This window comes from Panulirus ornatus, chromosome 2 (genome assembly GCF_036320965.1).
Source record: "Panulirus ornatus isolate Po-2019 chromosome 2, ASM3632096v1, whole genome shotgun sequence".
Taxonomy (NCBI): domain Eukaryota; kingdom Metazoa; phylum Arthropoda; class Malacostraca; order Decapoda; family Palinuridae; genus Panulirus; species Panulirus ornatus.
Genome location: NC_092225.1, coordinates 75,327,270 through 75,351,601, shown reverse-complemented (window position 1 = coordinate 75,351,601; position 24,332 = coordinate 75,327,270). Strand labels below are relative to the sequence as shown.

At 40.1% G+C, this 24,332-nt stretch overlaps 3 protein-coding genes and 1 long non-coding RNA gene across 4 annotated transcripts in view; 1 reads left to right on the top strand and 3 right to left on the bottom strand.

The window, feature by feature from the left end:
* The window catches only part of LOC139757285 (uncharacterized), a 45,485-nt gene that overhangs the window by 4,232 nt on the left and 16,921 nt on the right, over positions 1 to 24,332 (top strand). The window lies entirely within an intron of this gene.
* On the bottom strand, positions 6,251 to 7,403 carry LOC139752944 (uncharacterized). Its single transcript, XM_071669048.1, has 2 exons — positions 7,253 to 7,403; positions 6,251 to 7,133 (listed from the first exon to the last, which is right to left on the bottom strand). Exons 1-2 carry the CDS (start codon positions 7,272 to 7,274, stop codon positions 6,421 to 6,423), a joined length of 735 nt encoding a protein of 244 aa, XP_071525149.1. The 5' UTR covers positions 7,275 to 7,403; the 3' UTR covers positions 6,251 to 6,420.
* LOC139752942 (uncharacterized) lies at positions 13,942 to 15,068 on the bottom strand. Its single transcript, XM_071669033.1, has 2 exons — positions 14,963 to 15,068; positions 13,942 to 14,841 (listed from the first exon to the last, which is right to left on the bottom strand). The coding sequence occupies exons 1-2, from the start codon at positions 14,982 to 14,984 to the stop codon at positions 14,129 to 14,131; spliced, it is 735 nt and encodes a 244-aa protein (XP_071525134.1). The 5' UTR covers positions 14,985 to 15,068; the 3' UTR covers positions 13,942 to 14,128.
* LOC139752934 (uncharacterized) lies at positions 18,328 to 19,380 on the bottom strand. Its single transcript, XM_071669019.1, has 2 exons — positions 19,293 to 19,380; positions 18,328 to 19,163 (listed from the first exon to the last, which is right to left on the bottom strand). Exons 1-2 carry the CDS (start codon positions 19,312 to 19,314, stop codon positions 18,451 to 18,453), a joined length of 735 nt encoding a protein of 244 aa, XP_071525120.1. The 5' UTR covers positions 19,315 to 19,380; the 3' UTR covers positions 18,328 to 18,450.

Here is a 24,332-nt window from a genome sequence, read left to right as displayed (position 1 = left end):
GGTAAAAGATGACACAAGCATTGCAAAGCTCTGATGTGATGGAGCAGCAAGGAAAGTCTGCAGGAATTCAGGACTTGGAAAGCCTCTGAAGAAACGCTGATAGTTTAAGCAGATATATTAGGCCTTGGGAGAGGCTACTGCTCTTTGGAGAATCCACTTTGTTAAAACATATAAGCATCACAATTGCTTCATTCTTAATAGATTAAGGTTCGTGCCATACTTATTCAAGACAATCACTCACATTCTTAGATTTGCAGCATTCATGGATGGGTTTTACAAGTGTCCTTCGGTTACAAAGCATGCAACATATGGGCAAATGCCATGTCTTGGACGAAGACAGAAATGATAGTAGGAACAGTACCTTTCAAGTTAATATTGGCATTAGGAGTGAACCTTGAAGCAGATCTCTTCAATACAAAAGACAAATGCCCTTCTACTGGCATTTTTCTCCAATTTTTATTCATTGGTAAGTTGTTTATTGGCTAGGATTTTTGGAAAGATTTTTTTCCCCAGTTATTTTAGAGAATGTAATTCTTCTCTTGAATGATTTCCTGAGTTTAGTACTGTGGTAGCCTCAGAGTAGATAAAATATTGGTGGAAAGAATTAATGCATTGTGGCATTTCTTCAGGAGATTTAATGGTGTATGTTACAGAGCTGTCTTCATATAGAAGATTATCCAGCTTCAAAAAAATTGTTTTAGAATCTTCACATCTGAATTTGTCATATGTGTAGAAGAGAGTATATTTCATTTGCCCTTTCATGTAGACACAGTACCAGTCTATTTGGAAATGTTCTTTCTTTTTGAGAAAATATGAAGGTTATGATTTAGTATGTTAAGAGTTTTTCTCTAGCCATTTCTTTTTAACAAGAATGTAGCCAGTAGCATTTTTCAGGTGGAGTGTCTGGAACCCCAGGGTTGTGAGAGCATCTTTCAAGGGTCTTATGAAATATGTAAGCCAAATAGTTCATTACTTATAAATGGAGTTCTTTTTACCTTAAGTTTAGGTGATAGTTTTCACAAAATTTCATATGAAGCTGTAACATCATGCTTAAGAAAGGAGAAAGAATGGATGGAGAAGATTTGGGCTCCAGAAAATAATATGGTTTGTTTTCAGAGTAAAACACCGCTGTAGGATTTGAGATTGACTTTTCTGTGTTCTGAATAGACTTTTGCTATCTCTTTTTCTAAGGAAACAGTTGGGAGCGTTCAAAGGTTTTTCATTTTATACAAATAATTTGATTTCGTCAGGAATTTTTGTCTTTTCATGAAATTACTCAGCCCAAGGATCACATGCCTGCAGCTAGCTTTTGTGGGTGGAGGGTTATTTTCTAGGCAAAGTAGAAGAGAATTATTTATGTGTGTGTGTGTTTGTGTGGGAGGGATCCCCACTGGGGTCTAGAGGTACTGCTTCAGTGGGATTTACATATATTTAGCCTTCTGAATATCTAAAATTCTCTTGCGAACACAGTCTTTAACCAATGTCATTCAAGATTATTCTCTGAGGCCTGGTGTGCCATTTGGTTGGTTGGTTGTTTGGGCATTAGGCCTATCAACTACCAGGGTCATTACAGCCGTTAACGTAACTTACATCCACCAACCGAAAAGTATTTTAACACCTACTTCAGGTGTTAAAGGTTATTCTAAGTCCACACACTCTCTCACTATGCATGTGGCCCATGGCCATCTAGTGTCAAGCCAACCTGTACCAAATGCTGTCAGTTTCCGGAAAGTTCATTTAGGAAACATGATTACTTCTTTTTTTTTTTTTTATAAGTAGAATGAATCCCAGTCAGGATCATCTTAGTTCATAGTTCTGAAGCAAATTCAGCATTGCTCTAAAGGGGTCATATTCAATTTTTTGCCTGGAATACTTCAAAATGAACCCTTTGAATCCTACATAAAAGATAAAACCACCCTAGCAGAACTCCTCCACTTCATTAGGTGAGGCGGGGGATCGTTTGTCCTCCCAGATTTCGGATCTGGATCAGAAATTATATTAAAACTCTTACAATGTTTAGCCAGTTTTCTGAAACCGATCTTCATCTATTATTAATGAAGATCAATCAAAACCCAAGGTTTCTTGCTAAGATGAAATGGTCAGTTTTAAGAATGATTTGTTCTTAGTACATGTATGGATATTCCCTACGTTGTAACATTTTTTTTCATTTGTTTGTGTGTCCAGTTAAGAAGCCTAAAGTTTACAAGTCTTATGAAAAATTACTTAGTAATAGTGTTTATCTTTTCATCCAGCCTCCTTTAAGCCATGTTCAACAGGAATCATCAGCGTTAGATCAAGGAGGAAGTACTTTCTCAGCCAGTGCCTTCCTCTCAGCCAATGTCTTCCTTTCAAGCAGTGCCTCCCTCAACCAGTATCTCCCATTCAAACAGTGCCTTCCTCTCAAACAGTACCTCTTTCAATCGGTACCTCCTCATTTTATACCTCTTTTTTGAAGAGTGTCTCTCCCTCAACTAGTAACTATCCTTTTCAAACAGTACCTCCATCAATCCAGTTAACGAAGCTTGTCATAAAAGTATGGTCTTCATGTGTCTCACAGGCTTCCCTCCAAAATTATATATATATATATATATATATATATATATATATATATATATATATATATATATATATATATATATATACACAACTTTACACAACTCAGGTGAAGAAGTAATTGGAGTACATACATTTATAAAATGAAAATCTGTATATGTTTTATAGCGTAGGATTTGAATCTCTTCAGTGTAATCTTGAATTATTCATTTGTCAGATGTGAGCATAAGCAAATGGAATTTTGTATGATATGAATTAGGGGGTGGGTTGGGCCATTTCTTTCGTCTGTTTCCTTGCGCTACCTCGCAAACGCGGGAGACAGCGACAAAGCAAAAAAAAAAAAAAAAAAAAATATATATATATATTGTGTGTGTGTGTGTGTGTGTGTGTAACAGGACGGAACAGGCTGGGGGATGTGAAAGCGCGTGTATAGACTGTATAGGCTACCTCAGTGCGGCCCATGTCGCCAGGGTTGAGAAACATAGCTCTAATTTACCCCACTCCGCTCACGCATAGAGATTGTAAAATTGTTTAGTTAGTAGTGAATGAAACTGAAGATTGTAAGAATAATGAAAGTGACAATTGATTGTAAGAATAATGAATGCGACAATTAATGTGCCAACGAAAATGAATCGAGTGTAGAAAGTAAAAAAGTGAATTAGTGGAGTAATCAACCAAACTGAAATAATTGCCTTGGTAATACATTAGATGGTATCCTACATCACGCAGAATAAAGATGAGAGGGTCAGTGAGGATCCAACCACCTTGAGACTGTTTGCAGAGGCTGGGTAAATGATATATCTACAGGAGACACTGATATCTTTCTTTATAAATCCGGTATTTCCAATCACCAGTCTTTTTTCAGCACACATATCCACAAGCTCTTCACCATTTCCATTCACAACATTGAATATCCCATTTACACCAATTATACCCTCAACTGCCACATTACTCACCTTTGCATTTAAATCACCCATCACTAATACCCAGTCTCGTGCATCAAAGCTGCTGACACCGTCACTCAGCTGCTCGCAAAACACTTGCCTCTCAAGATCTTTTCTTATGACCAGGTGCATAAGCATCGTCATCCATCTTTCAGTTTTGCCCATATCAACCTAGAATTTACTTCTTTACACTCTATCACACACTCCCACAACTCCTGCTTCAGGAGTAGTGCTACTTCCTTAGCTCATGTCCTCTCACTAACCCCTGACTTTACTCCCGAGACGTTTCCAAACCATTCTTTACCCTTGAGCTTCGTTTTACTCACAGACAAAGCATCCAGGTTACTTTCCTCAAACATACTACTTATCTCTCCTCTCTTCTCATCTTCTTTACATCCACACACATTCAGACACCCCAGTCTGAGCCTCCGAGGAGGATGAGCACTCACCGCTTGACTCCTATTTCCTCTTTTAGAAAATGAAATACAAGAAGGCGAAGGTTTCCAGCCCCCCGATACCGCCCCCTTCTACAACTTTCGTGGAATACGCAGAATGTATTATTTCTCTCCTATCCCCAGGGATACTCTCTCTCTCTCTCTCTCTCTCTCTATCTATCTATCTATCTATCTATCTGTCTATCTTTTTTTTTTATTATACTTTGTCGCTGTCTCCCGCGTTTGCGAGGTAGCGCAAGGAAACAGACGAAAGAAATGGCCCCCCCTATAAACATGCATATACATACGTCCACACACGCAAATATACATACCTACACAGCTTTCCATGGTTTACCCCAAACGCTTCACATGCCTTGATTCAATCCACTGACAGCACGTCAACCCCGGTATACCACATCGCTCCAATTCACTCTATTCCTTGCCCTCCTTTCACCCTCCTGCATGTTCAGGCCCCGATCACACAAAATCTTTTTCACTCCATCTTTCCACCTCCAATTTGGTCTCCCTCTTCTCCTCGTTCCCTCCACCTCCGACACATATATCCTCTTGGTCAATCTTTCCTCACTCATTCTCTCCATGTGCCCAAACCACTTCAAAACACCCTCTTCTGCTCTCTCAACCACGCTCTTTTTATTTCCACACATCTCTCTTACCCTTACGTTACTCACTCGATCAAACCACCTCACACCACACATTGTCCTCAAACATCTCATTTCCAGCACATCCATCCTCCTGTGCACAACTCTATCCATAGCCCACGCCTCGCAACCATACAACATTGTTGGAATCACTATTCCTTCAAACATACCCATTTTTGCTTTCCGAGATAATGTTCTCGACTTCCACACATTCTTCAAGGCCCCCAGAATTTTCGCCCCCCTCCCCCACCCTATGATCCACTTCCGCTTCCATGGTTCCATCCGCTGCCAGATCCACTCCCAGATTAAAACACTTCACTTCCTCCAGTTTTTCTCCATTCAAACTCACCTCCCAATTGACTTGACCCTCAACCCTACTGTACCTAATAACCTTGCTCTTATTCACATTTACTCTTAACTTTCTTCTTCCACACACTTTACCAAACTGTCACCAGCTTCTGCAGTTTCTCACATGAATCAGCCACCAGCGCTGTATCATCAGCGAACAACAACTGACTCACTTCCCAAGCTCTCTCATCCCCAACAGACTTCATACTTGCCCCTCTTTCCAAAACTCTTGCATTTACCTCCCTAACAACCCCATCTATAAACAAATTAAACAACCATGGAGACATCACACACCCCTGCCGCAAACCTACATTCACTGAGAACCAATCACTTTCCTCTCTTCCTACACGTACACATGCCTTACATCCTCGATAAAAACTTTTCACTGCTTCTAACAACTTTCCTCCCACACCATATATTCTTAATACCTTCCACAGAGCATCTCTATCAACTCTATCATATGCCTTCTCCAGATCCATAAATGCTACATACAAATCCATTTGCTTTTCTAAGTATTTCTCACATACATTCTTCAAAGCAAACACCTGATCCACACATCCTCTACCACTTCTGAAACCACACTGCTCTTCCCCAATCTGATGCTCTGTACATGCCTTCACCCTCTCAATCAATACCCTCCCATATAATTTACCAGGAATACTCAACAAACTTATACCTCTGTAATTTGAGCACTCACTCTTATCCCCTTTGCCTTTGTACAATGGCACTATGCACGCATTCCGCCAATCCTCAGGCACCTCACCATGAGTCATACATACATTAAATAACCTTACCAACCAGTCAACAATACAGTCACCCCCTTTTTTAATAAATTCTACTGCAATACCATCCAAACCTGCTGCCTTGCCGGCTTTCATCTTCCGCAAAGCTTTCACTACCTCTTCTCTGTTTACCAAATCATTTTCCCTAACCCTCTCACTTTGCACACCACCTCGACCAAAACACCCTATATCTGCCACTGTATCATCAAACACATTCAACAAACCTTCAAAATACTCACTCCATCTCCTTCTCACATCACCACTACATGTTTTCACCTCCCCATTTGCGCCCTTCACTGAAGTTCCCATCTATCTATCTATCTATCTATCTATCTATATATATAAATATATATATATATATATATATATATATATATATATATATATATATATATATATATATATATATATATATATATGATGTCAGCAGTTTGAAGAGACAAAAAAGATCATAAAGCAGTAAGGTAGTTTACACAAAAATGCTCAAATTTGTAACAGAATTGTAAATTCATCTGCTGTTCCACTGTGATAAAAACAATCCATATTTACCTAATTCTTATATTTTGTCATATATACAATGAATATGTTTATAGAAACGTGTAAAGTTCTGCGTTGCAGACAAATCATTTCAGATAAGCTTTCTGTGTTGTGAAGCAGTTAGTCACTGACGTGAAATACAAGGTCATTAGTTACTATGGGTTTAGAAAGGAGCGCCGTAAGTGTTGGAGGGAGCGGTGGGGGCACCATATGACTGGGATAGCGGACTGGAAGCACCGTTGCCGTTGCCGCCGTTTATTCCGTTTCCATTTGAACCATACCCGTTCCTTCCATTTCCATTACCGTTCCTTCCATTTCCGTTACCGTTAGTGGCGGGACCATAACCGTAGCCACCATTGGGCACGACGCCGATGAGTTCATTGACGGAGTAGAAGCTCTCAGCCTGAGAACAGTCCACGTTGAACCACCAGTCGCACACCAGGTACTGCTGGTTGAAGATGGTACCGTTGGGGCACAGGAAGGAGTCCTGTTGACGACTGAGGGCACGATCCTGGCAAATGTGGAAGACCTGGCAGCCGGCCTCAGGGGCGGTATTGGCGTAATAGCCAGGTACTGCCTGGGCGTCACAGGAGAAGCCAGTATCTGGTACAGAAGCCAAGACCGGGTAATCTTCGCCGGGGACGCCACCACCGGGAATGTTCTCGAGCAGAGCAGTCAGTTCGTCAGGCTGTCCATAGCCGCCATTCGGGGCGCCGTACGCACTGCTTGGCGGAGCTCCGTATCCGTTGCTCGGGGCAGCTCCAAAACCATTGCCTCGGGCTCCATTTGAAGCACCGAATCCGTTAGTGAAACCACCGTTGGGAGCTCCGTAGGCGCTGGATGGCACGTTCTCAGCGATGGAAACGCCCATTAAGGCTGTGGAGAAATTACAAAAAATTTACATTCTTTAAAAGAGAAGCCTTGTAACTATGTGACTTCATGTCAGGAATGACTGTTATGTAAGGAGTGTATAGGTTTCATGTGTTGGTACTTACCAATCAACAGAAGAAGCCTCATGTCTGTAGGAGAAATGAGAGATGAACCCGAGAGAGAAGTATAGAGGTTAGTGAACCAAAGGAAGATGGATGGCGGACGGTGAGCTTCACGGGCTTTTATACCCAGGACGCCACGAAGCTCCTCCCACTGACCTTCTCTCCATTCCTCCTGAGCCTCCCACACTTTCTTGTTTATGTTGAAGCAAAGAAATTCTGTGTTTTACCATGCTATGTAATGTCACATGTTTCAGTTGTATATTGTCAGTGGGCATAAACAAAGTTTAAATCTAACTGAAGGGTTTCAGAAGGTACAGAACCACAAGAAAGAAGGCAAATTCCATAAAAGAGCAAGTAAAGTGAAATGGGTATTTTGTAAATGTTCTAGATGTTGTTCAGCTGAAGGATACGACTAAAACACATACATAACCTAATACAAACAGTCTGCAGGGAGGTGCAGACGAAGCAATTTCGGTAGAAATATTGATGTAGGGGAACATAGTCCTGTGGTTATACAACGAGAGGTACACACGGTATTAATTGAATCTGTATATAGAATGATATGAAGCTTGTAATGGATCAATTAAATAAGTTTATTGCCAAGTTAATGAAACGTTTAAAATAGTGCAAAGAATAAAGGATCAGTTCTTGTTAGCTAACTAAATCAGGAGATTTTTGGCAAAAGAACCACAGAGGCTGACAGTTCAACTTTAAGGGATCGAGCTGAAAAATAAATAACACCAAAATTAGACGCATTAGTAAAGCAAGAAGTCGATAATGTCATAGATTTTTTTACATTCTTTTTTGGTTGGGTTAGGTTAAATACTAAATATAGAATACAGGTGAAACAGGAGGAATTTACATCTAAAGAATACTGGAGGCAACAAAATTGTCAGACGAAGTTTCGGTAATAAAAGGAAGCAAGAATTGATGGTTACGTTTCATTTGCAGTCAGGAGCTGCAAATAAACGTAAACACAAGAGGAAATTCAATGGAGTATTCATCAAATGTGTCAGTTCAAGGGATGAGAGGGAGAAAAGTATATGATACTGTCTAATGGCAAAAAAATGAAAGAGGAGGATTGACCAGCCTAGCCAGCTCTTCAGAGAGGGCAAGAATTTTAGTAGATAGTAATGTCAGACGGGAAGTAATATATAACTGCTTATGGATTAGCAGTTATTGCTAAAGAGCTGGAGTTCAAGGATCGTATAAGTTGCACCTGATAGTGATGAAAATCGTGGAAACAAACTCTTAAAGAAGTTGTGAACTAAGCATAATCCATAAAGCTGGGTGGCATTTGGTGACCTCAAAACAACCTACCTACAAACATAAATCTAAGACTTGCTCCAAATGAAACGTAACCACCAATTCTTCCTTTCATCACCTAAACTGCGTCTGACAGCTGTGTTGCCTCCAGTATTCTTTTGATGTGCATTCCTGCTGTTTCACTTATATTCTATATTTAGTGTTTGATTAAAAAGAATAAACTCTACGATTGACATTATCGATATCTTGCTTTACAAATGCGTCTAATTTTGGTGTTATTTATTTTTCAGCTTGATCCCTCAAAAGTTGAATTGTCAGCCTCTGTGCTTCTTTTTCTAAAAACTTTTATTCTATGTGTGTATGTGTATATGTATATATATATGTATATTATCCCTGGGGATAGGGGTGAAAGAATACTTCCCACGTATTCCTCGCGTGTCGTAGAAAGCGACTAGAGGGGACGGGAGCGGGGGGCCAGAAATCCTCCCCTCCTTGTATTAACTTTCTAAAATGGGAAACAGAAGAAGGAGTCACGCGGGGAGTGCTCATCCTCCTCGAAGGCTCAGAGTGGGGTGCCTAAATGTGTGTGGATGTAACCAAGATGTGAAAAAAGGAGAGATAGGTAGTATGTTTGAGGAAAGGAACCTGGATGTTTTGGCTCTGAGTGAAACGAAGCTCAAGGGTAAAGGGGAAGAGTGGTTTGGGAATGTCTGGGGAGTAAAGTCAGGGGTTAGTGAGAGGACAAGAGCAAGGGAAGGAGTAGCAATACTCCTGAAACAGGAGTTGTGGGAGCATGTGATAGAATGTAAGAAAGTAAATTCTCGATTAATATGGGTAAAACTGAAAGTTGATGGAGAGAGGTGGGTGATTATTGGTGCATATGCACCTGGGCATGAGAAGAAAGATCATGAGTGGCAAGTGTTTTGGGAGCAGCTGAATGAGTGTGTTAGTGGTTTTGATGCACGAGACCGGGTTATAGTGATGGGTGATTTGAATGCAAAGGTGAGTAATGTGGCAGTTGAGGGAATAATTGGTATACATGGGGTGTTCAGTGTTGTAAATGGAAATGGTGAAGAGCTTGTAGATTTATGTGCTGAAAAAGGACTGATGATTGGGAATACCTGGTTTAAAAAGCGAGATATACATAAGTATACTTATGTAAGTAGGAGAGATGGCCAGAGAGCGTTATTGGATTACGTGTTAATTGGCAGGCGTGCGAAAGAGAGACTTTTGGATGTTAATGTGCTGAGAGGTGCAACTGGAGGGATGTCTGATCATTATCTTGTGGAGGCTAAGGTGAAGATTTGTATGGGTTTTCAGAAAAGAAGAGTGAATGTTGGGGTGAAGAGGGTGGTGAGAGTAAGTGAGCTTGGGAAGGAGACCTGTGGGAGGAAGTACCAGGAGAGACTGAGTACAGAATGGAAAAAGGTGAGAACAATGGAAGTAAGGGGAGTGGGGGAGGAATGGGATGTATTTAGGGAATCAGTGATGGATTGCGCAAAAGATGCTTGTGGCATGAGAAGAGTGGGAGGTGGGTTGATTAGAAAGGGTAGTGAGTGGTGGGATGAAGAAGTAAGAGTATTAATGAAAGAGAAGAGAGAGGCATTTGGACGATTTTTGCAGGGAAAAAATGCAATTGAGTGGGAGATGTATAAAAGAAAGAGACAGGAGGTCAAGAGGAAGGTGCAAGAGGTGAAAGAAAGGGCAAATGAGAGTTGGGGTGAGAGAGTATCATTAAATTTTAGGGAGAATAAAAAGATGTTCTGGAAGGAGGTAAATAAAGTGCGTAAGACAAGGGAGCAAATGGGAACTTCAGTGAAGGGCGCAAATGGGGAGGTGATAACAAGTAGTGGTGATGTGAGAGGGAGATGGAGTGAGTTTTTTGAAGGTTTGTTGAATATGTTTGATGATAGAGTGGCAGATATAGGGTGTTTTGGTCGAGGTGGTGTGCAAAGTGAGAGGGTTAGGGAAAATGATTTGGTAAACAGAGAAGAGGTAGTGAAAGCTTTGCGGAAGATGAAAGCCGGCAAGGCAGCTGGTTTGGATGGTATTGCAGTGGAATTTATTAAAAAAGGGGGTGACTGTATTGTTGACTGGTTGGTAAGGTTATTTAATGTATGTATGACTCCTGGTGAGGTGCCTGAGGATTGGCGGAATGCGTGCATAGTGCCATTGTACAAAGGCAAAGGGGATAAGAGTGAGTGCTCAAATTACAGAGGTATAAGTTTGTTGAGTATTCCTGGTAAATTATATGGGAGGGTATTGATTGAGAGGGTGAAGGCATGTACAGAGCATCAGATTGGGGAAGAGCAGTGTGGTTTCAGAAGTGGTAGAGGATGTGTGGATCAGGTGTTTGCTTTGAAGAATGTATGTGAGAAATACTTAGAAAAGCAAATGGATTTGTATGTAGCATTTATGGATCTGGAGAAGGCATATGATAGAGTTGATAGAGATGCTCTGTGGAAGGTATTAAGAATATATGGTGTGGGAGGAAAGTTGTTAGAAGCAGTGAAAAGTTTTTATCGAGGATGTAAGGCATGTGTACGTGAAGGAAGAGAGGAAAGTGACTGGTTCTCAGTGAATGTAGGTTTGCGGCAGGGGTGTGTGATGTCTCCATGGTTGTTTAATTTGTTTATGAATGGGGTTGTTAGGGAGGTAAATGCAAGAGTTTTGGAAAGAGGGGCAAGTATGAAGTCTGTTGGGGATGAGAGAGCTTGGGAAGTGAGTCAGTTGTTGTTCGCTGATGATACAGCGCTGGTGGCTGATTCATGTGAGAAACTGCAGAAGCTGGTGACTGAGTTTGGTAAAGTGTGTGGAAGAAGAAAGTTAAGAGTAAATGTGAATAAGAGCAAGGTTATTAGGTACAGTAGGGTTGAGGGTCAAGTCAATTGGGAGGTGAGTTTGAATGGAGAAAAACTGGAGGAAGTGAAGTGTTTTAGATATCTGGGAGTGGATCTGGCAGCGGATGGAACCATGGAAGCGGAAGTGGATCATAGGGTGGGGGAGGGGGCGAAAATTCTGGGGGCCTTGAAGAATGTGTGGAAGTCGAGAACATTATCTCGGAAAGCAAAAATGGGTATGCTTGAAGGAATAGTGGTTCCAACAATGTTGTATGGTTGCGAGGCGTGGGCTATGGATAGAGTTGTGCGCAGGAGGATGGATGTGCTGGAAATGAGATGTTTGAGGACAATGTGTGGTGTGAGGTGGTTTGATCGAGTGAGTAACGTAAGGGTAAGAGAGATGTGTGGAAATAAAAAGAGCGTGGTTGAGAGAGCAGAAGAGGGTGTTTTGAAGTGGTTTGGGCACATGGAGAGAATGAGTGAGGAAAAATTGACCAAGAGGATATATGTGTCGGAGGTGGAGGGAACGAGGAGAAGAGGGAGACCAAATTGGAGGTGGAAAGATGGAGTGAAAAAGATTTTGTGTGATCGGGGCCTGAACATGCAGGAGGGTGAAAGGAGGGCAAGGAATAGAGTGACTTGGAGCGATGTGGTATACCGGGGTTGACGTGCTGTCAGTGGATTGAATCAAGGCATGTGAAGCGTCTGGGGTAAACCATGGAAAGCTGTGTAGGTATGTATATTTGCGTGTGTGGACGTATGTATATACATGTGTATGGGGGGGGGGGTTGGGCCATTTCTTTCGTCTGTTTCCTTGCGCTACCTCGCAAACGCGGGAGACAGCGACAAAGTATAATAAAAAAAAATAAAAATATTTTATTCTATGCACTATTTGTAACGTATCCTTAACTTGGCCATAAACTTCCTTGAATAATTCAACACACACGATTCATATTATTCTCTCTACAGATTCACTTAATACCGTGTGTACCTCTCTGTATAAATCCCGGGACTATGTTCCCTACATCAATATTCATGCTCTGCGTCTGTTATCAGCTTCCGAAATTGCTTCGTCTGCACCTCCGTGTCGACTGTTTGTATTAGATTTTGTATGTTATAGTCGTATCCTTTAGTTGAACAACCTCTAAGACATCTGCAAAATACCCATTTGACTTTACTTGCTTTTTAATGAATTTGCTTTCTTTCCTGTGAATGCATTCAATTAGATTTAAGCTTTTTTTTTTTACACCTACAGACTTTATATGTAAGTTCCAGTCTCTCTCTCTCTCTCTCTCTCTCTCTCTCTCTCTCTCTCTCTCTCTCTCTCTCTCTCTCTCTCTCTCTCTCTCTCTCATGACACATTTCTTCATCTCCAAATTAGTGATGTCTGGTGTTTCATGCTTTATCTCACCTTCATGTTTTCGTGTGGGTGTACGTAGTTACAACTGCCTGGTCTTGATATTTCCTCATATCTGAATCCTCTTCAGACTGTAATTGGACTTAGTGATACTTCCTCTCATCCGAATCCTCTTCAGACAGTAATATAACTTGTTGATATGTAGAAAGGATCTGTCTCGGGAATATTTTGAAGTATCATATGTCAATGATGCTCTTTGTTTGTGTGTTTACCTTTGTTTATATGGCAGGAAGTAAAGTTACAACTCGTAGGGTATTATCTCTCGGTCATTTTTGTAGCATATGATATTTATCGATATACATAACTATATCCATATTTATCCGCATACATTTCCCTCTGTCAGTTTCCGTGTGTCTACAACTCATTTGTTATGAAAGTATAACTTACATAACTGCCTAGCTTAGTTACTCTCTAGTACTGGTACAGTCAGTGTTGTCAGCTTCTGGACCTCTAGCAGATCGGCGTGTCTCACTAGGTTCGATGATTAGATTGTGTAGGCAATAGTTTGTGTCATTCATTTATTTGTTCTATTTTCTTTAATACATGTTTGCCATTTCCTACGTGAGGAAGGTAGCTTCAAGAACAGATAACTGAGCCTTAGAGGGAAAATTCCCTGCTTGGTTTCATGCTCTGGTCTTCCTTTTAGAATGTAATACATAAAGGGAGAATTTCTAGACACCCGCTCCCACCGCTGTTAGTCGCCATCTGCGACATGAAGGGAATACGGGAGCTGCGTTCCGTCAAGACCCCAGGGGTCTTGGTTGTCGGTAAGGAGCTGTGGTTTCGGTGCATTGCACATGATATTTAGTAAATGGATTTGATCTGATTTTTTTCTGTTTTTAGTTCCTGGCGCTACCTCGCTAATGCAAGAGACGGAAATAAAGTATTATATATATATATATATATATATATATATATATATATATATATATATATATATTTATATATATATATTTCGATCTTGTTTGAATCCTTTTATGTGTGAATTTATATGTATTTAGTTTATATTTTAACGTCGTCATCAATGTAAACATAGACAAACTTCTTAAAGTAACAATACTACATAAACCAGAAACCTTTTTTTTTTTCTGACAGAATTGTAAATTCGTCAGCTGTTACATCGTGGATACAGAGAGAAATTCATATATGCATAAATTTTAATAATTATCATAGCATATATATACAATAGATTTCTTTGTACCTTTATTCACCAGGGTGTCAATAAAAAGCACCTAAAGTTCTGCGTTGAATTAGATAGGCCAAGCGTTTGAGATAAGGTTGTTGACTACATTGTGGGGCAGGAAGAGGAAGATCCTGACTCGATTTTTATGGTCATTAAAATTAGTTACTTTCTGTTTAGAAAGGAGCGCCGTAAGTGTTGGAGGGAGCGGTGGGGGCACCATATGACTGGGATGGCGGACCGGAAGCACCGTTGCCGTTGCCGCCGTTTATTCCGTTTCCATTTGAACCATACCCGTTCCTTCCATTTCCATTACCGTTCCTTCCATTTCCGTTACCGTTAGTGGCGGGACCATAACCGTAGCCACCATTGGGCACGACGCCGATGAGTTCATTGACGGAGTAGAAGCTCTCAGCCTGAGAACAGTCCACGTTGAACCACCAGTCGCACACCAGGTACTGCTGGTTGAAGATGGTACCGTTGGGGCACAGGAAGGAGTCCTGCTGACGACTGAGAGCACGATCCTGGCAAATGTGGAAGACCTGGCAGCCGGCCTCAGGGGCGGTATCGGCGTAATAGCCAGGTACTGCCTGGGCGTCACAGGAGAAGCCAGTATCTGGTACAGAAGCCAAGACCGGATAATCTTCGCCGGGGACGCCACCACCGGGAATGTTCTCTAGCAGAGCAGTCAGTTCGTCAGGCTGTCCATAGCCGCCATTCGGGGCGCCGTACGCACTGCTTGGCGGAGCTCCGTATCCGTTGCTCGGGGCAGCTCCAAAACCATTGCCTTGGGCCCCATTTGAAGCACCGAATCCGTTAGTGAAACCACCGTTGGGAGCTCCGTAGGCGCTGGATGGCACGTTCTCAGCGATGGAAACGCCCATTAAGGCTGTGGAGAAATTACAAAAAAAATTTACATTCTTTAAAAGAGAAGCCTTGTAACTATGTGACTTCATGTCAAGAATGACTGTTGTGTAAGGAGTGTACAGGTTTCATAACTTGGTACTTACCAATCAACAGAAGAAGCTTCATATCTGTAGGAGTAATGCGAGATGAACCCGAGAGAGAAGTATAGAGGTTAGTGAACCAAAGGAAGATGGATGGTGGACGGTGAGCTTCACGGGCTTTTATACCCAGGACGCCACGAAGCTCCGCCCACTGACCTTCTCTCCATTCCTCCTGAGCCTCCCACACTTTCTTGTTTATGTTGAAGCAAAGAAATTCTATAAATGTTTTACCATGCTAAGTAATGTCACATGTTTCAGTTGTATATTGTCAGTGGGTATAAACAAAGTTTAAATCTAACTGAAGGGTTTCAGAAGGTACAGGAAAGAAGGCAAATTCCATAAAAGAGCAAGTAAAGTGAAATGGGTATTTTGTAAATGTTCTAGATGTTGTTCAGCTGAAGGATACGACTAAAACACATACATAACCTAATACAAACAGTCTGCAGGGAGGTGCAGACGAAGCACTTTCGGTAGAAATATTGATGTAGGAGAACATAGTCCTGTTACGGTTATACAACGAGAGGTACACACGGTATTAATTGAATCTGTAGATAGAATGATATGAAGCTTGTAATGGATCAATTAAATAAGTTTATAGCCAAGTTAATGAAACGTTTAAAATAGTGCAAAGAATAAAGGATCAGTTCTTGTTAGCTAACTAAATCAGGAGATTTTTGGCAAAAGAACCACAGAGGCTGACAGTTCAACTTTAAGGGATCGAGCTGAAAAATAAATAACACCAAAATTAGACGCATTAGTAAAGCAAGAAGTCAATAATGTCATAGATTTTTTTGCATTCTTTTTGGTTAGGTTAGATTAAACACTAAATATAGAATACAGGTGAAACAGGAGGAATTTACATCTAAAGAATACTGGAGGCAACAAAATTGTCAGACGCAGTTTCGGTAATAAAAGGAAGCAAGAATTGATGGTTACGTTTCATTTGCAGTCAGGAGCTGCAAATAAACGTAAACACAAGAGGAAATTCAATGGAGTATTCATCAAATGTGTCAGTTCAAGGGATGAGAGGGAGAAAAGTATATGATACTGTCTAATGGCAAAAAAATGAAAGAAGAGGATTGACCAGCCTAGCCAGCTCTTCAGAGAGGGCAAGAGTTTTAGTAGATAGTAATGTCAGACGGGAAGTAATATATAACTGCTTATGGATTAGCAGTTATTGCTAAAGAGCTGGAGTTCAAGGATCCCATAAGGTGCACCTGAAAGTGTTGAAGTCGTGGAAACAAACTCTTAAAGAAGTTGTGAACTAAGCATAATCCATAAAGCTGGGTGGCATTTGGTGACCTCAAAACAACCTACCTACAAACATAAATCTAAGACTTGCTCCAAATGAAACGTAACCACCAATTCTTCCTTTCATCACCTAAACTGCGTCTGACAGCTGTGTTGCCTCCAGTATTCTTTTGATGTGCATTCCTGCTGTTTCACTTATATTCTATATTTAGTGTTTGATTAAAAAGAATAAACTCTACGATTGACATTATCGATATCTTGCTTTACAAATGCGTCTAATTTTGGTGTTATTTATTTTTCAGCTTGATCCCTCAAAAGTTGAATTGTCAGCCTCTGTGCTTCTTTTTCTAAAAACTTTTGTTCTATGCACTATTTGGAACGTATCCTTAACTTGGCCATAAACTTCCTTGAATAATTCAACACACACGATTCATATTATTCTCTCTACAGATTCACTTAATACCGTGTGTACCTCTCTTTGTATAAATCCCGGGACTATGTTCCCTACATCAATATTCATGCTCTGCGTCTGTTATCAGCTTCCGAAATTGCTTCGTCTGCACCTCCGTGTCGACTGTTTGTATTAGATTTTGTATGTTATAGTCGTATCCTTTAGTTGAACAACCTCTAAGACATCTACAAAATACCCATTTGACTTTACTTGCTTTTTAATGAATTTGCTTTCTTTCCTGTGAATGCATTCAATTAGATTTAAGCTTTTTTTTTTTTATACCTACAGACTTTATATGTAAGTTCCAGTCTCTCTCTCTCTCTCTCTCTCTCTCTCTCTCTCTCTCTCTCTCTCTCTCTCTCTCTCTCTCTCTCATGACACATTTCTTCATCTCCAAATTAGTGATGTCTGGTGTTTCATGCTTTATCTCACCTTCATGTTTTCGTGTGGGTGTACGTAGTTACAACTGCCTGGTCTTGATATTTCCTCATATCTGAATCCTCTTCAGACTGTAATTGGACTTAGTGATACTTCCTCTCATCCGAATCCTCTTCAGACAGTAATATAACTTGTTGATATGTAGAAAGGATCTGTCTCGGGAATATTTTGAAGTATCATATGTCAATGATGCTCTTTGTTTGTGTGTTTACCTTTGTTTATATGGCAGGAAGTAAAGTTACAACTCGTAGGGTATTATCTCTCGGTCATTTTTGTAGCATATGATATTTATCGATATACATAACTATATCCATATTTATCCGCATACATTTCCCTCTGTCAGTTTCTGTGTGTCTACAACTCATTTGTTATGAAAGTACAACTTACATAACTGCCTAGCTTAGTTACTCTCTAGTACTGTTACAGTCAGTGTTGTCAGCTTCTGGACCTCTAGCAGATCGGCGTGTCTCACTAGGTTCGATGATTAGATTGTGTAGGCAATAGTTTGTGTCATTCATTTATTTGTTCTATTTCTTTAATACGTTTGCCATTTCCTACGTGAGGAAGGTAGCTTCAAGAACAGATAACTGAGCCTTAGAGGGAAAATTCCCTGCTTGGAGCTGCGTTCTGTCTTCCCTATCCCCAGGGATCTTGGTTGTCGGTAAGGAGCTGTGGTTTCGGTGCATTGCACATGATATTTAGTAAATGGATTTGATCTAATTTTTTTTCTGTTTTTAGTTCCTGGCGCTACCTCGCTAATGCAAGAGACGGAAATAAAGTATTTTATATATATATATATATATATATATATATATATATATATATATATATATATATGTATATATATATATATATATATATATATATATATATATATATATATATATATATATATATATTATATATATATATATATATATATATATATATATATATATATATATATTATTTAGATTTCGTTTGAATCCTTTTATGTGTGAATTTATATGTATTTAGTATCTATTTTTACGTCGTCATCAATGTAAACATAGACAGACTTCTTAAAGTAACAATACTGCATAAACCAGAAACGTATTTTTTTTTCTGACAGAATTGTAAATTCATCAGCTGTTACATCGTGGATAAAGAGAGAAATTCGTATATGCATAAATTTTAATAATTATCGTAGCATATATATACAATAGATTTCTTTGTACCTTTATTCACCAGGGTGTCAATAAAAAGCACCTAAAGTTCTGCGTTGAATTAAATAGGCCAAGCGTTTGAGATAAGGTTGTTGACTACATTGTGGGGCAGGAAGAGGAAGATACTGACTCGATATTTAAGATCATTAAAATTAGTTACTTTCTGTTTAGAAAGGAGCGCCGTAAGTGTTGGAGGGAGCGGTGGGGGCACCATATGACTGGGATGGCGGACCGGAAGCACCGTTGCCGTTGCCGCCGTTTATTCCGTTTCCATTTGAACCATACCCGTTCCTTCCATTTCCATTACCGTTCCTTCCATTTCCGTTACCGTTAGTGGCGGGACCATAACCGTAGCCACCATTGGGCACGACGCCGATGAGTTCATTGACGGAGTAGAAGCTCTCAGCCTGAGAACAGTCCACGTTGAACCACCAGTCGCACACCAGGTACTGCTGGTTGAAGATGGTACCGTTGGGGCACAGGAAGGAGTCCTGCTGACGACTGAGGACACGATCCTGGCAAATGTGGAAGACCTGGCAGCCGGCCTCAGGGGCGGTATCGGCGTAATAGCCAGGTACTGCCTGGGCGTCACAGGAGAAGCCAGTATCTGGTACAGAAGCCAAGACCGGGTAATCTTCGCCGGGGACGCCACCACCGGGAATGTTCTCTAGCAGAGCAGTCAGTTCGTCAGGCTGTCCATAGCCGCCATTCGGGGCGCCGTACGCACTGCTTGGCGGAGCTCCGTATCCGTTGCTCGGGGCAGCTCCAAAACCATTGCCTCGGGCTCCATTAGAACCACCGAATCCGTTGGTGAAGCCACCGTTGGGAGCTCCGTAGCCGCTGGACGGCACGTTCTCAGCGATGGAAACGCCCATTAAGGCTGTGGAGAAATTAAAAAAAGTTTACATTCTTTAAAAGGGAAGCCTTGTAACTATGTGACTTTATGTGTCAAGAATGATTGTGGTGTAACGATTGTACGATTGTACAGGTTTCATGTGTTGGTACTTACCAATCAACAGAAGAAGCTTCATATCTGTAGGAGTAATGAGAGATGAACCCGAGAGAGAAGTATAGAGGTTAGTGAACCAGAGGAAGATGGATGGTGGACGGTGAGCTTCACGGGCTTTTATACCCAGGACGCCACGAAGCTCCTCCCACTGACCTTCTCTCCATTCCTCCTGAGCCTCCCACACTTTCTTGTTTATGTTGAAGCAAAGAAATTCAGTGTTTTACCATGCTATGTAATGTCACATGTTTCAGTTGTATTTTCTTATTTCTGTCAAGCAACAATGAGCACTTCGTCAGCCAACAGAACTGTTTTGTTTCTCAGTTCTGGTAAGTTTGTGTAAGCAGACAGAATAGTTTCCTTTATACACTGATTGTTAAAGACCAGTCTATACTTCACACTCACTCGCTTTATGTTGGTTTTTCAATTTTTCTCACGACACGTGTACTTCGTCTGATAAAGTGTAAATTGATTGTCCTGTATTAATTTTTACTTTATTTTTGAAATACACGAGACGTTTTGGGTACATGAACCCTGCTCGTATTAAGTGAAAGTGGTTATAAATTATACAGCACAGTATCAAGAGCAAAGAACAAAGTTCTTTCTGTTGTGTTGTATCATTTATATTCACTTTGACTTAATATGGACAATGTTCGTTTACCCGTAACGTCTCGTGTATTTCAAGAATGAAGTGAAAAATGATAAGACATTTACTTCACACTTTATCTGATGAAGCAAAACGTGTGGTTAGAAAATTGAAAAAAAGGAAGGTAATTGAGGGTTAGATATGAATTAGTCACACACACACACACACACACACACACACACACACACACACACACGATAAGTTCCCAAGTGCACTTTCATGGAACGATCACATTATCAGGGGAGATAAAGATAAATATAAGTCAGTTTATATATATAAGAACGCCATTTGGTAAACAGTTATTACCCGAATAGAGGTCGGGTGCATTCAAGTCTGGCAATTTGCATATCATAAAATTTATTATATGGACAAGGAAGGGAACTGTTTACAAATTTTATCAACAATAAAGCTATCCAATTTGTATGAACCTTCACAAATATCATTGTTAAATATTTGTGTATTTAATGGTAGGAGATTCAGTGAAATTTCTCGTGAGAAAGCAATAGAGTTGATAACCGAGATGGCATTACTCCTTCCAGTACAATGATTACAAATTTTAACGTGAGTAAACAAGGTATTTGATTGATATCCTGTTCTTATGCTATATTTATGTTCCTTAAGTCTAACAGAAAGCTTCGTACTACTCTGCCCAACATTAAAGATTACAATTTATACGTGGTACTCTATAAACCCAGCCTGCAGATATTTTTGGTGGGTTCTTGATTAAGATCTTTGTAGTATTGTTGCTGCTGAAGGCAACATGTACATTAATGGATGTAACATGGGAAGTAAAGTAAAATGATTTCTACGAGGGAGAACAAAAAGGTTCTTGGTTTTAAGGGGAGGTTTGGGTTTAACTCAGTAAAATGATTTCTTTACCGACTTAAGAGATTTATCAATGAAAGATCTAGGATATTTTAACTTGGATTCAGTAGAATGTATATTCTCAAATTCATCGTCAGTAAAACTTTGACTGCATATATGTACTGCCCTATGGAACATAGACTAGAATGATGATAATTTAACTCTGTCATGTGGAGCCTAGTAATAATGGATATATAAGCGTGCATTATTAGGTTTTATTTTTATGCTAAAAGCAAGCATGTTTCCATTCCTGTGGATCATGTAATCGAAAAATGTAACATACCATTATTTTCAATTTCTACAGTAAAGTTGATGGAAGGTGCTAAATTGTTAGGTAAAAGTAGAAATGTTTGTAGATTTACATTTGTTGGCCAAACACAAAGAACATCATGTACATACCTAAGCCAAATTGCAATACAGGGTAAGATATCTTTAAGTAACTTTGTTTCAAAGAATTTCATGTACAAATTACTTAATACTGGTGAAAGAGGGTTACCTATTCACTAGTATTAAGAAATCTGTACATGGAATTCTTTGAAGCATAGATACTAAAGGATATCTTATCCTCTAATGCAATTTGGTTTAGGTATGTAGATGTTCTTTGTGTTTGGCCAACAAATGAAAATTTGCAAACATTTCTACTTTTATTTAACAATTCAGTACCTTCCATCAACTTTACTGTAGAAATTGAAAATAATGGTGTTACCATTTTTCGATTACATGATCCATAGGGATGGAAACATGTTTAAGTTCAGCATATACAGAAAACCTATCAACGTATCCTCATACATCTAGTATTACTCAGTTCAGTGTGACAAATTAAGTTATAATTCGAGTATATATTCTATAGGGCATTACGTATATGCAGTCCAGAGTTTATTGATGATGAGTTTGAGAAGATATATTCTATTGGATCCAAGTTAACGTATCCTGGATATTTCATTGGTAAATCCCTTGAGTTGGCACAGAAAATTCTAAGATTTATATCCAAGCCTCCTTGACACCAAGAACCTTTCAGTTCTACCTTTTAGTAATATTTTTACATCACTTCCCATGTTGCTTAAATCCTTTAATGTAAATGTTGCATTCACCAACAACAATACTATAAAGAATATCTTAATCAGAGACTCAACAAAAAGTTTTACAGGCTGTGTTCATAGAGTACCATGCGTAAATTGTGATACGTTTGACGTTGAGCAGATTGGTAAGGATGTTTCTGTTAGACTTAAGCAACATAAATATAGTATAAGAACAGGACAAAGGTCAAATGCCTTGTTTAATCATGTCAGAAATTATCATCATTGTACTGGCTAGAGTAATACCATCTCAGTTATTAACTCTAACTGCTCTACCACGAGAAATATCATTGAATCATCTATTATTACATCCACAAAGAATTGTAACATTAATATTAGTGGTCCATACAAATTGTATGGCTTTACTGTTACTAAGATTTCTAAACAGTTCCCTTTCATCTCCACACAATTACTTTTACGATACCGTGATCTTTGCTCCTTAGAGCTGCCTACTTGTGTGCCCCACCGCTAGCTAGATCACGCGGTACTCGGCCAGCTACTGCATCACATTATTATTGTGTGGCTGTCGGCAGCTCAAGGGTAGGCCGTTTTGACAACTGCTTTTTTCCCTACACATCGAAGCTCTGGGGCTTTTTACCTTCTCATTTTTTTTTTTTTTCTAATTACAGTGACCTGACACATTTCAAAGTCAGATCTTAAACTTCCTTAAAAAATCGTAAATGCTTTCCCTCTTTTTATTTCCCCTTCATAATTCTCTCTAATATTTCAGCTAAGACCTGGCCTTGATGTGGCCTTTTGTCCGTGACTGGAGCCTTCAACACAATAAAAAAAAAAAAAGGCATCCTAGCTACGTCTCTTCCTTGTATATCAACTAATGATGATGGGATCATTACAAGAAAGTGCACTTGGGAACTTACCGTATTTCATTTCCCCGTGGATGTGGATGTGAATAGGGAGCTGTGGTTTCGGTACATTACACAACAGCTAGAGACTGTGAACGAATGTGGCCTTTTTTTTGTCTATTCTCCTGGCGCTTCCTGGTTGAAGCAGTGGTTTGCGATGCTGCTTCCTGTGGGGCGGGGGTAGCGACGAAAATGTATGAAGGCAAGTAAGAATGAATATATATATATAGGGGAGAAAGAATACTTCCCACGTATTCCCTGCGTGTCGTAGAAGGCGACTAAAAGGGGAGGGAGCGGGGGGCTGGAAATCCTCCCCTCTCGTTTTTTTTTTTTTTTTTTTTTTTCCAAAAGAAGGAACAGAGAATTCGGCCAGGTGAGGGTATTCCCTCAAAGGCCCAGTCCTCTGTTCTTAACGCTACCTCGCTAATGCGGGAAATAGCGAATAGTTTGAAAGAAAGAAAGAAATATATATATATATATATATATATATATATATATATATATATATATATATATATATATATATATATATATATATCCAGATCCATAAATGCTACATTTATAGAGATGCTCTGTGGAAGGTATTAAGAATATATGGTGTGGGAGGAAAGTTGTTAGAAGCAGTGAAAAGTTTTTATCGAGGATGTAAGGCATGTGTGCGTGTAGGAAGAGAGGAAAGTGATTGGTTCTCAGTGAATGTAGGTTTGCGGCAGGGGTGTGTGATGTCTCCATGGTTGTTTAATTTGTTTATGGATGGGGTTGTTAGGGAGGTAAATGCAAGAGTTTTGGATAGAGGGGCAAGTATGAAGTCTGTTGGGGATGAGAGAGCTTGGGAAGTGAGTCAGTTGTTCGCTGATGATACAGCGCTGGTGGCTGATTCATGTGAGAAACTGCAGAAGCTGGTGACTGAGTTTGGTAAAGTGTGTGGAAGAAGAAAGTTAAGAGTAAATGTGAATAAGAGCAAGGTTAATAGGGACAGTAGGTTTGAGGGTCAAGTCAATTGGGAGGTGAGTTTGAATGGAGAAAAACTGGAGGAAGTGAAGTGTTTTAGATATCTGGAAGTGGATCTGGCAGCGGATGGAACCATGGAAGCGGAAGTGGATCATAGGGTGGGGGAGGGGGCGAAAATTCTAGGGGCCTTGAAGAATGTGTGGAAGTCGAGAACATTATCTCGGAAAGCAAAAATGGGTATGTTTGAAGGAATAGTGGTTCCAACAATGTTGTATTGTTGCGAGGCGTGGGCTATGGATAGAGTTGTGCGCAGGAGGATGGATGTGCTGGAAATGAGATGTTTGAGGACAATGTGTGGTGTGAGGTGGTTTGATCGAGTGAGTAACGTAAGGGTAAGGGAGATGTGTGGAAATAAAAAGAGCGTGGTTGAGAGAGCAGAAGAGGGTGTTTTGAAGTGGTTTGGGCACATGGAGAGAATGAGTGAGGAAAGATTGACCAAGAGGATATATGTGTCGGAGGTGGAGGGAACGAGGAGAAGAGGGAGACCAAATTGGAGGTGGAAAGATGGAGTGAAAAAGATTTTGTGTGATCGGGGCCTGAACATGCAGGAGGGTGAAAGGAGGGCAAGGAATAGAGTGAATTG

What these genes read in the sequence shown, in the direction of transcription:
- LOC139752942 (XM_071669033.1), bottom strand. Translation starts at nt 14,984, where the DNA reads ATGAAGCTTCTTCTGTTGATTG. An exon ending in GAAGCTTCTTCTGTTGATTG is followed by an intron (nt 14,842 to 14,962) that starts GTAAGTACCAAG and finishes ATTTCTCCACAG; the next exon opens with CCTTAATGGGCGTTTCCATC.
- LOC139752944 (XM_071669048.1), bottom strand. Translation starts at nt 7,274, where the DNA reads ATGAGGCTTCTTCTGTTGATTG. An exon ending in GAGGCTTCTTCTGTTGATTG is followed by an intron (nt 7,134 to 7,252) that starts GTAAGTACCAAC and finishes ATTTCTCCACAG; the next exon opens with CCTTAATGGGCGTTTCCATC.
- LOC139752934 (XM_071669019.1), bottom strand. Translation starts at nt 19,314, where the DNA reads ATGAAGCTTCTTCTGTTGATTG. An exon ending in GAAGCTTCTTCTGTTGATTG is followed by an intron (nt 19,164 to 19,292) that starts GTAAGTACCAAC and finishes ATTTCTCCACAG; the next exon opens with CCTTAATGGGCGTTTCCATC.